The sequence below is a fragment of the Pituophis catenifer genome, unplaced genomic scaffold (genome assembly GCF_029215685.1).
Source record: "Pituophis catenifer annectens isolate HBS135680 unplaced genomic scaffold, rPitCat1.0.hap2 SCAF_3, whole genome shotgun sequence".
In the NCBI taxonomy this organism is placed as follows: domain Eukaryota; kingdom Metazoa; phylum Chordata; class Lepidosauria; order Squamata; family Colubridae; genus Pituophis; species Pituophis catenifer.
Window position 1 is genome coordinate 86,583,128 of NW_027256883.1, and position 12,932 is coordinate 86,596,059.

General features: G+C 35.2%; 1 protein-coding gene across 1 annotated transcript in view; it reads right to left on the bottom strand.

The window, feature by feature from the left end:
- Nucleotides 1-2,107: 2,107 nt before the first annotated feature.
- The window catches only part of TRIO (trio Rho guanine nucleotide exchange factor), a 255,331-nt gene continuing 244,506 nt past the window's right edge, over nucleotides 2,108-12,932 (bottom strand). Inside the window, exons 52-57 of the mRNA XM_070940772.1 lie at nucleotides 10,641-10,803; nucleotides 7,653-7,774; nucleotides 7,478-7,556; nucleotides 6,584-6,784; nucleotides 4,871-5,009; nucleotides 2,108-4,402 (exon numbers count right to left, since the gene is read on the bottom strand). Coding sequence (XP_070796873.1) covers nucleotides 3,860-4,402; nucleotides 4,871-5,009; nucleotides 6,584-6,784; nucleotides 7,478-7,556; nucleotides 7,653-7,774; nucleotides 10,641-10,803 — 1,247 coding nt within the window. The 3' untranslated portion in view covers nucleotides 2,108-3,859. The remainder of the gene's footprint in view (nucleotides 4,403-4,870; nucleotides 5,010-6,583; nucleotides 6,785-7,477; nucleotides 7,557-7,652; nucleotides 7,775-10,640; nucleotides 10,804-12,932) is intronic.

Sequence of the window (12,932 nt, forward strand, 5' to 3'; positions counted from 1 at the left end):
TAGCCCAGAGCTCTCCTGGAAAGGATGAACCATTGGTAGAAACATTTTTTTTTTTTTTGCTACTTCTTGTTCATGGAACTTGGATGCCTGGCTCTAAAATAAGCTCTTGAGGAACAAACATGGTGGAACTACAGCCTGGAATAAGATGTCCTGGTGTTTTGAGTTTTAAAGGTAAGTAATTTTCTTCTTGAAATTTAACGTGGGAGTAGCATTCTTGTTTGTAGAATTATATGCTGATTGCTTTCACTTTACCAAGCCTGAACTGGCTTCAGAACCAGATCAGATCAGCTGTGTACTATCACTACCTAAGGTATGCTTGTGTGAATCTTCATTTAAACATTTGCAGACAAGAGCAATGCAGTTCTACGAAACTTGGTCCCTCCAGATTTGTGCTCTAGAGCAGGGGTCCCCAACCTACAGCCCATGGACCTGCACTAGTCCACGAACCACCAGGAACAGGGGCCACACAAGCAAGTGAAGTCCCATCTGTGCATGCACAAAATCCAGGCAGTGCACAATTCCATGTCCCTCATGGAACAGAACCCCATGTTTCTGGTCTGCAGAAAAAAACGCTTTCCGTGAAACTGGTCCCTGGTGTCCAAAAGGTTGGAGGCCGCTGCTCTAGAGAAACCACATTCTTTCTCAACTTCCAGATCTATAGCTTCTTCAATGTTCACATTTTTCCATGAAGTTTCTAGTCTCTGTTCTCAATATGCCTTGCTTATTCTAGCTCTTTCTTTTTGTTCTGTGCCTTTTCATCTCCTACCCTCCCTATTATTTAGGTATCCTCCCAGGTATCTTACTTGCTCTACTTACTTTACTTGCATAATAGCTGAAGGAAAAATCAATCTCAGTCAAAATGATTGCTTTGCATAAGACTTGATCTTTTCATGCTGTTAGCTTTGCTTCCTAAGCTAGTAAATGCATCACCATCATCCTATTAGTACTACCATGTTTTCCCAAAAATAAGGCTGTCTTATATTTTTTTAAACCCCGAAATAAGTGCTTGGCCTTATTTTGGGGGATGTCTTATTATTTTGGGGTGTGTGGCGCAAGACAGGTCTCCTCTTGCTGTCTTACCTGATTTCCAACTGTCTCCCTAACCCTAACCAGAGGAAATGGCAGGGACCAGCTGTGCATATGTTTAAATATTTTCGGGAGGGAGCTTATTTTAGCACATGCACTCAAAAGCCCGATTGGGCTTATAATCAGGGGATGTCTTATATTAGGGGAAACAGGGTAGAGGTTTTATGTTTATAAGCACAATAGAAGATGTTTGCTCAATGCTATTGTATGCGAATTTTGCATTTTCCTTATGTGCGATTAAAAAATAAACCGTCAAAAACAGCTGTTTCTTTAAAATGTCGTTACTTGTGAAAAATGATCCCTAAGAACAAAGCTGCAATACATAATACAGAGAAATACAGTTCTATATACTTACATATATCTATATTGATTTATGTATTCTATTTGTACTGCTGGAAATACTAGAAAATGAAGAGCTGCGAAAGCCTTCTCTAGGCCATTTCATTTAGATTTCATTTAATGGGAAGCAGTGTAATATGTGTTAGATGAAATATACTCACCCACCTATATACAAACAGGTGAGTACACATACAAAGAAATCTTCTGTGTGCAATAGATTAGAATTGCACAATTACCAAGAGATTTCTACAGTTTAATTATACTTCCTCTAATCTTTTGATAAGTTACAATATTTTGCAGTAACTATTGTAATATAACAGCTTATGCCAAGAAGAAGACTAATGAATGTTAAGCTAATGCTTCCTCTTAATGGGCATACATAGTGGATGAAATTAGGAAAGCTGTGTAAATTAGTTAGTATTTGTATTATACCAAAGACTGTATACATTGACTGTAATTTCTCAACTAAAAGAAAACTAAAACATTTCAGGTCTTCTACAATTCTTTGATATATATATAAAAAAATCAGGCACATTTGTTAAATATGTTTAATTTTTTTTAAAAAATAACTAATGACAAAATAAAATATATACATCACATCATACTGTGTAAACACGCAACATCACTGTACAAAAAATATACATGCAAAATAAAGCGAAATTTCAACTAAAGTAGGAAATAAAATAAATCAGAAGCAAAAAAGTTATGGTTGGTATGAATGTACACCCATCCAGTTTTGATTTCAATTCTTATTTTAAAAGTTTCTGTACAGTTTTACAAAAGTAAAAGAAAAACAAAAGAAAAATAAATAATTTACAATGGGAGCCACAAACACTTAAAATTATAACCAGGTGATAGTTTTAAGATGGATCGCTATAACTATTTTGTATGGGATGCCGGCTTATTTTTTTCCCCAAGGCTCATTACACACAAGAAATATATGTGACTGAATGTCCTTGTCTAATGCACAGAAAACCGTTAATCTCAATATTCCACATATTAATATTTTTTTATTATTCAATAAAGAGCTTGCCATCTGATATCAGGTTCTGGTCCATGGATGCTTGAGAGATTTTTCTTTGAAGAACACAAATTTTGCTTAGTATTGTAGAAAAAGCAGTAGACAAATCTGAACATTCTATAAAATAGAAATTAATTTTTGGGGGAAAATAATACTTTGGCATTTTGAACAACAAACCAACCAAACCAAACCAAACTTCAATAAAACATTCCCCATTTTTAAAATCCAGTTTGTTTTTCAGGAGATGAAAATAATTTTACAATCTTTTAAAACCAGGTTGACCTTTTAACAAAGTTCTAAGATAAGCATCAAGTTCAACTAGTTTACAACATATTGATAAACCTTCACCCACCCCGACCCTGGAATTTCCAAGCACAAAGTCATAAAGCTCACCGTACTATGAATGTGCTTTTTTTCTATATATTTATTACAGTTACAACTGAAGGTCTCATAAATAGTTGCATAAAATGTTAAAGCCACAACATTGCACGTGATATGAAATAAAATTAAAAAAAAAAAATCCCAAAGTGAGTGCATTTACAGTATTATCTTCCTGCTGTTTCCTGCTTGATGGTAGAGATTGGCCTATTTGTTACCAAACTCAGGAGTCCTTTTCTGATAGGTCCAGCCAAAGCTGACCTGAACTAAAGACCCGCACAGTGGTATACCACCATTTAGGAGGAAGGAAAAGAGGGCAAAAAATAGAGACACAGATTGAAGGCAGGTAATAGTCTATTTACAAGTAAGGCCTACATTTTATCAGAGCAAAATGGTTCATTCTATCCGTATGCAAAAATCTTGAGGTTGGATGCACTTAAAAGCTGAGCCTGGTCAGTGCACTGCTATGCAAGGTATACACAGGCGAGGCAACTGGAAAGCTCTATGTCCAAGTCAAAAATGAAAACAAAAACCAGATGGTCCAAAATGGGCACCATCCAGATGGACAGCCATTTCATTAAATCATTTTTAAGTGTCAGTGTCCATATTTTGTCTTTTAACACCAGTGCTTTGATCATAGGCATAGTTCCTTTGTCTAAAATCTTGAAAATTCTATTTAAGGTCATTCGCAAAATTTTAATTCTCATTTGACTTTTTTTAAAAAAAGTTTTTTTTTTTTTGCAGAAACCTGAATAAAATACTGTTATAAGTTGTAATGTTCTTCATTGCCTTTTGCAGAGTACAGTGTTGTAGTCCTCCACCCCAACATAGTTTTACGCTGCTAGTCACAAGTATAATCGTGTGCAGATTTACTTGGAATACATTTTCACACGACGAACCATGCTAGCAGCTGATTGGTTTGTTTTTTTTAATCTTCTTCACCCCAAATTCAAGTCAACAACTGATTGGCAGGAGAGCTTCATCCTCAGTTTAACTGACAGGTGAAAGAGAATGAGAGAGAACATCAAAGATAGGTTAAACTTTTGGCAAGAGCCTGCTCTGTAAAAAGTTTTTAATGCTACGAATGGGTCGAACATCGTTCTGGTGTTTTCGCCGCTCAATGAAAGAAGTCAGTCTGGCTATGTCAATGCTGTCAGCACTTTTGGCACTGCCTGGCTGCAGCCATTGCTCCTGGAGGGCCAGTGCAGCAGAAGGACGCTTGGCTGGGTCATCCTGCAATAAGAAACATACAAAATCTTTGGCCTTCTGGCTTACTCCTTTGAAGTAGTCATCTGGGAAGCTAAAGTCTAAGCGACAAATGTTCAGGCAGGTTTCCTCTACACTTTCATCCAAGAAAGGAGACACACCACTAAGGAGGACATATGTGAGCACTCCAATGCTCCACACATCTGAGGTCAGGGAGACGGGATTTCCAAGGATAATTTCAGGAGCTGCAAATTCTGGGTTCCCAAATAACTGGTGGATATAATAAGTAGTGTTGAGCTGAACTGCATCTCCAAAGTCAGCTAATCTGATTGTTGCTTTGGCCAAACTCTTATCCACCAGAATATTTTCGGGCTGAAAAAGAAAACAAATTTTCAACTCTGTTAAACCAGATCAAATTCTAACAGTGTTACTTTATATATATATATATATATATATATATATATATATATATATATATATATATATATATATATATGCATTTTTTATTTTTTGAAGCAAAACAACACTAGCCAAATGAGTATTCTTAAAACGGTCAGCTATAAAAAGGAAAAATATCCATGTATAGGCATAATAGAACAAAGGCATTTCAGCTTGCTGATCGTAACATACATTTACTGAACTAAAAGCAACATTAAATTTTAAACAAGAAATAATTGGGAAAGTGGTCAATAGCTTCTAAAATTTAATGGTGTTGGTGGCAATAATATGCTTGCTGAATGCTTGTTTCTAAACAAAAAACGAGACACCCTCAAGTAAAAATATTTTAAATGCTCTGAAAATATTTTGATGTCAATGGTCAGTGGTCATTGCCCGGTTCACCTTTAGGTCCAAGTGTACTATTCTGCAATTGTGAAGATAATGTACAGCTTCCAGAATCTCCCGCAGATACAGCTTGATCTTTCCTTCAGTGAGATTTCCCCATTGTATAATGTAATCAAGAAGGCGACCCTGGTTGGCCCTGTGAAAGCATGAGTATCATGTTAAAAGTAAAGTCAACAGCCTGCATTTCACAGGTAAAGTAACATGCATCAGTTTCTAAAATGTATCATTTCTAAAGTAGACCTCGTCCAATTACTAAGAAATTAATTTTGCCAATTCAGAATTTGGAGTTTAATAACCCCTTTGATGTATTATTTGTCATTATTTGAGAATGTGTTTCTAGCTCATGTAGGATATGCAAAAAAAAGTTATGTTATATAAAATTAATTATCTTTATATAAATTTTGTATATTATATAAATTATATAAAATTAACAAAAAAATAATACTGTGCAACAGTATTAACTCTGTAATATAACCTCAGAATTGATGATAACGGGAAATAAAAGCTTTGTTAGTTATATAAAGAAAAAAAATCTGAAAAAAATTGTTAGGATTGCTCAAAGGCAATTTATCTTCCTTTTCTCTTTGTCAGAACTCTCTTGTCTAATCCAAATATGACAAACAACACAAAAGAACAATCCATTGCTGCCAGTTAAGTATAATTTTTTGCCTCCAGGACTATATAAAAATAACAACTTTTGAGCCAGCCCTTATACTACAAATATCCACGATTCTGGGTGCCTTGATAGTTTCCAAACCTATGGATACAGCTAAGAACATTCACATGTTTAACACAATTAACAATCCTTAATTTGAGCCCCAAATGTGGTATAACAGGATAAACTGGAATTCATATTAGTTCACATTCTGATTCCTGAATTTCATCTCCAATACCAAAGTGATCACAAGGAACAGGGCCACACAAGAGGAGGATTCTAATAAATAAGCAACTTTTGTTGTATACATATATATCACAATATTACCTCTCACAATGTTATCCAAAGTACAGAAAAGAAGTAAGAAATATTAAATTAGAAATGACAACATGAGTTTAAAAAAAATATAGGCCTACATCTAATTTATAATAGATAGTCCCAACTTATGACCACAATACAGACAAGAAAATTTGTCATTAAGCAGTGTGGTCATCTTACCTCTCATTGCCTCATTCTTTTCTTTATGCTAATCACCTGAACGTATTACTGAATGAAATCTGTCTGTCTGTCTGTCTGTCTGTCTGTCTGTCTGTCTGTCTGTCTGTCTGTCTGTCTCTATCTGTCTAATCTCACAATGACAATACAAAGAGAATGTTTGAAATAAAACATCATAGTAAAAATATTGACCTCCCCCATTCCTTGAATTCTGAAGGGAATTTGGGCATTATTTGTCCTTTGATTATTGTGCATGCTAGAGCAAACACAAGCTTTGCTCAAGTTATTTTTATTTGATCTTGAAAAATGTCTCAATACTCAGAAGGGCAAGAGTCATGTATATTTTAAAATTATGTTACAGGATCATTACCGAATGTTAAATAAATTTCACAGTGACCTTCTAAATAAAGAGCTTACATGGCACTGTCCAGTTTATGTTTTGGACTAGTTGTGATACACACAGACTGTCAAGAAACTATTTTCAATGTGAATTTTAAAACTAATCAGAGATATTAGAAAAGAGAAAAATATTTGAATTAAGTAACTAAGCAATTACACACATTTCTAACACCAAGATATAACTGGTGGAAGTCTCAAAGGTATCAAGAAGGCCAACAAGCTGAGGGTGTTGGAGATTCTGCATAATTCCAAGTTCACGGGTGACTTGATCTCGTTTCATCAATTTCTTATTTACGAATTTAGCGGCTACTTCTCGCTTGGTTCCCTTTTGATCACATCTCTTAATGACAGAAAACCTGCCCCTTTAAAAAAAAAAGTGAGAACAACGTCAACAAAGAATACTTGAAACCTAGGTCAATTTTCATAAGACTACATACATACATATTTAAATCTGATCATGAACTATTAGACATGTCTTTAAAAGCCCCAGAAATATTTAAAAATGCCAAGTACAACAAAGTAAGGATTTTTCAATAACAGTCTGAATCAATGCTATTTATACTAATGTAGTAGCCCCTCGGTCTTGGCTGTTGTTAAAGTATGTAAATTGGGAAGACACCCACTGACTTTTCACTGAAGCATGATCATTTTCTTCAGAAGGGCAATTAAAAAACAGAATGAAATTATGTGAATGTGTGCTATCCAAATATTCTCAGCAAATTTTCTTAAATTAATAATGAGTCTAATAATGACAGAATTACATGATTTTTGCCAAATTAGTAGAGGAAACTACTGCACAGACTTCATTACAAGTATAAGGATCAGATCTTAGTCAATTTGCATTAACTCATTTAAAATTAGCAGATTTGTCTGCTAATTTCAGTTTTTTTCATAATGTTCAGTTTTGCAGTGTAAACAGGCTCTCAAAGAATGTAATTCCTGCATATCAATGTGAATTAGTGTGAAGCAAATCATTTGCACCTACATAAACATATACTCCTGTCTTTCTATACACACACTTGAAGTTCATAGTAAGAAGCACTAGTTGATCATACCTGCCAAGCTCAGCCACTTCACTATAAAAGGAATCAAAGTTATCCTTCCAGATGACCATGACCCCATCGCTTCCAGGACCTTAAAAATGAAGAAAACGCCCTCTTTCATTAAGTAAGTTACATACAAAATGTGCTATTTTTATCTCATGTTGTGATATTATACATGTTAACCTACCTAAAACTCGCAGACTAGCCTTAGTGGAAATTGAACCCATATCATTTGCAGCTATACATGTGTAGACGCCATCATCTTCTGTGGTCACACCAATGATTTTCAGATATGCTTCTCCTAAATCACTGCAAAATATCATAAACTGTAAGCAGGTGAGACATTACCTACCTCTGTCTAAGACTATTAGTACTGTTTATACTTCATATGTAAAATTTCCCCTGCTTTAATTCTAGTCTCTCTCAACTGATAAGAAAGCAAAGAAATGTATTACAATTTCATGCATGAAAACCATGGCTGTCATCAATATAATATATTCCTTTTACTTTTTAAACTATGTAATAATTTCTCTTTATTTAGTTTTCATTGTATACAATATACAACCCACTCTTCATGTGAGATAATACTGCTAATGACTGAATCATCTTTTTGCCCAGAGAGCCTTTGGATCCTTATGGCAAATAGTGAAACACGAACAATGGAAAGCTTTTTCACACATTGCTTCTATGTCTTTCTCTCACCTGACCTCTAGATCTTATATTCAAGAAACAAAAGTACAATTCTATGTACATGCACACTCATTTTCAAAGTTAATTTAGACAGAATTTAGATTCTGTCTTCATACATTTTACCCATCCTAATTACTTCTTAATAAATCTACTTTTTATCTCAAAGATTACATACATTGCATCTAAGGTAACTATAATATGGAGGTGCTTGAGGGTTTTATTTGTTTGTTTGAAAAGGTCCTGGTCTGTTTGAATACTTAATATACTTTTAATAATGTTCAGAGGATGTGCTTCTGAACATATCTCAGCATAGGTTCCTGCTTAATTCAACTCTTCAAAAAACTTCATCAAAATAAAAGCTAAAAATGGTAAGGCACTAGTATAACAACAATGGGCAATCCATATATGCAGCTCCATTTATTTTGAACTATTGGGTCATGTGGAATTTTGTGAAGAGGTCATTTCAAATGATAATGGGCAAGGGCAGTGGAGAGGGCTATCACATAATGTCTGCCATCATGGCAGCAGGAATCCATTTCTGAAAAGGGAGAAATACTAAAGCTAAAACATAATTTGTGTAAAATCTGAAAACAAGGCAGAGAAATTCTTCTCCCAGAAAGACAATATCTTGGGTTCAAAGACAAATAACTTTGAGACCATTTTGCCTTGTGTCTCCTCATCCCTAAACCTAGAGACACGTTATTATATTCACAGAGGTCCTGAGATTTTCTGGCTGTTGCCACTTAATGTTAGTTATGTCCTTGACTAATCTCTCTTCATCTACAGTCAGATGGATGATAACAAAAGAGTCCAAAGTTTTCCAGCAGCCATTAAGACTGGGCTGTTTCTGTGGTCTGAAGGACTATTCTGATCTTTCTTTGGGGTAATTGTGAATATGAGATATGGTTCTTCCTCAATTGTCTGAGGTAATCTTATTACCTTGTTGTGTTTTTATTTTAAACATTATTATCAATTGAAAGCCATCAATGTCTTAGAGGCAGATATGAATGCATTGGCATACAAGTAGTCCTTGACTTATGACAATTTGTTTAACAACTATTCAAAGTTACAAAGGCACTTAAAAAGGCCTTCTGAGCAATCCTCATAATTATAACCACTGCAGCATCCCCATAGTCACATGATCAAATTGAGATGCTTGGCAACTGGCATATATTTACAATGGTTGCAGCATCCCAGGGTCATGTGACCACAATTTGCAACCTTCTGGTGAGGGGGTGTTTCCAATAGCAAAGTCAATGGTGGAGGGAGCCAGATTCGCTTAACAACCATATGATTTACTTAACAGCTGTGGCTAAAAAGCCCAGACAAGAATAATTTAACAACTATATTGCTTAGTGAGAGAAGTTTCAATCCTAGTGATTGGAAACAGGATTACCCGTATAAACTGACTAGAATCTATCAGTTTCATCCAAAGTCACTAATTTGATAAACATGAAATTAGTTTTATTAGGCTCTATAAATGATATTTTTCTCTTCCAAGCAAAATCCAATTCACAGAAAAGGAAGCCACTGACCCTAAAATATAAGCAATTTGCTTAACACCTAACAGATATTACAGTGTAGTTTGATCTATGTTCTTTATGGAGATTCTCAGTCATCCAAGTCATGGTTGTCCCAAAGATACTTTTTCAAAAGGCAATTGGACTTTGTTTTCCCTTGAAGAGGTTTCACTTCTCATCTAAGAAGCTTCCAGAACTGAAGAAGCTTCTTGAATGAGAAGTGAAACCTCTTCAAGGAAAAACAAAGTCCAGTTGCCTTTTGAAAAAGCACCTTTGAGATTTGATCTCTGTTGCCCATCTTCCCTTTGAATTACTTTATGACTGAGAGAAAACAACTAAAAGTGACATGTTATCCTTTTGATCAGGAACCAGGATGAGTCCCTGGCAGTCTATAAGTCCCTTGGATAATAGAGGAAGAGATAGGTTGACTAATATCATAAACTGAACTAAAAGAAGGAAGATGAAGGATAGCACAATCAGACAAGCTTGTATTATTATAGCTGATCTAATAGAATTAATTGTAGCCTTTCTGTGGAGTGAATTTACTAGTCTACTAGTGAGGCTGAAAATCACTTACTTTTGTCTTTTTTTGTAATAAAAAAAAGACTTGAGCTGCCTATGATATGGAGAAATGTCTGGACAGACACTGGACCTACAAGCAATTTATGAAATAAAAATGGCGAATATCTGGAGACAGCCCTGACTTTGAAACATTGAGCATTCTTCCAATATTAAAATTATTTAAAAAGTGAATAATGATTAAATAGATAAGTAAGTAAGTAAATAAATAAATGAGAAAAAAGTGCTATTATGGGGTGGGTGCCTCTAAGTATAGGGGCACAATACTGAAGGAACTAGGATGGGGACAGGCATTAAGTCAAACTTGTTATATTTGCTTACACTTCTTCACATTTGCAATCTCCTTCCAATATGGTACAAGTATGCAGTTAAGAGAAGCCCAATACCTGCAAGAGATGCTGTAATGGCTGCCATTGCTCAATGTATTATGATCAGGACCTTTCCAAGTGATTGAAGCTTTGGGACGACCACAGACCTTGCATTTAAGAATGACAGTCTCTCCTGTCTCACACGTTGTCTCACTTAATGGTATTACAAATTCTGGGGGAACTGTAAAAAAGTAAATTGTTGCCGTTAAAGACGAAAAGGCCACTGTCTTGTTGGTAACATTATAGTCATGCAATTTTGAGGTGATATATATGCTACTTCTGCATCGTAGCTGGAACAAAATATGATTTTAAAGAGCATGTTCGCTTACACATTTATACCCCACCTTTCTATTCATTGAATGCTGAACATACACATCACTTTGAATGCATGTATGCTTTCTCCTCCGCAATATTGCATAGTTTGAACATTTAATTTCCAGTAGGTTGCACACTTTTCTCCTGATGAAATAATATACCTCTGCAGATTGTACAGTCATTTGAACACAAGATTGTCCCTAGCCTTGGAAATGAATTTCTCTAAACAGGATGCAGGTGAAGGGAGAATGCAGAAGTCTGAAACTTCTGAATGGAAAAATACAAGTGTGAGAATAAAATCCAAAGAGCCCAAAAGATATTTCCTTCAGTATTATCTTTCCTTTGATATTTTTTCAAGGAAGAAAATAAGTGTGACTACCAAGACAGTAAGGATACCATACGAAGCAGAATTTATATTGAATCTCAACAAGCAAGACTCCATAAAATAGAACTGCAGCATAACAAAACAAAAACTAGTTTGAGAGCCTTTAAGGTAATTTATGCATCAATACATGAACAACATATAAAGTAGTAAGGCTATACTGCTAGTGTAGCAGACAGAACACAGTCAGAAACTTTTCTGATACAGATAAAAATATGGAAGCATTTTAAAATATTTTCCTCAAACTGCTATTTGAAGCAATCCATTCCACTTTCTCTTCCCATTCCCCAACCATTGTGCTGGGCTGCCTTATTGCGATAGTGGTGTTCATGGAGGGATGAGCAAAGAATGACAGAAGTGTATGCCTGGAGAATATATTTTTCCAGCAGGATCACCCAAAGCATGAACGTCATCCTAATTGCCAGCTAAAGCAAGAAGACCTCTATATTGGGTATCAGTGAGATGGCAAAGGCAGGTCACTTTAGCAATAATGGAAAAGGCATCAGCTTATGTGGTGTGAAGTAGGCAATGATAAACCACACCTATCTTTATGAAGGAAACCACATGGATGGAAAATATAACATTGTCAATGGAGATAATTAAGTAGTGGATAGCTTCTGCCTTTTAGAATCAACCATCAACAGTAAAGGAACAAACAGTCAATAAATATATTGCAGACTAATACTTGGTAGAGCAGCTGTGAATGCTTGGAAAAGATTAATGTGCTGTGATGTGTCTATACCTATAAAGATTAGAATCATGCAAGCAGTGACATTTTTTATGACACTCTATGGAAGCAAAAGTTGGACTTTGAAGAACAGGCTAGGAAAAGTATAAATGCTTTTGAATTTTGGTAAGATAGGGAAGATTACTGAGAATACCTTGGATAACCTAGAAAATTAAGAAATGGACCATAAAACAAATGAACCCAGAGTTGAGACACAATTGGCCAGGCTCAAATTATCCTACTTTGGACAACTTATGTGAAGGGATAGCAATCTGGAGAAAACTCTTATGTCAGAAAAGGTGGAAGCAACATGAAGAAAAGGATGACCAGTACCAAGGCGGATGGACTCAGTTACAGCGGCAATAAGTGTACCTGAAAGATCAGGTTAAGAACAGATCATGGGAAAAATCATCTAGGTGGTTACTAAGATACACTCTTATAAGGTACACTCATACAAGAGATATATGAGAAAGATGTGTAAAGAAAGTTACATATTTAGGAAAGTGGCAAATGATAATATTTACTTATTTTTCATTTATTGATGAGGATTTTATCTGCCTTAATTACTTGAAGTAATTCAAGGCAGCAAACATGCATAATACTCATCCTCCTTTTTTCTCCACAATAATAACACCCTGTGAGGTAGGTTGGCTGATAGATTGTGATTGACTCAGTCACTTGAGTTGGTTTTCATGCCTAAGGCAGAACTGGAACTCAAAAGCTCCTGGTTTCTAGAACACCACCTTGACTACTACATATTATAACTAGTTACATTTCAAAGCATATACTATACAAATATACTAGTATATACACTTTCTGTGCATGTGCATGTGCTGTCTATGTCAGACAGCTCTGCAAAAATCACCTTACATTATGCAAGTTGACT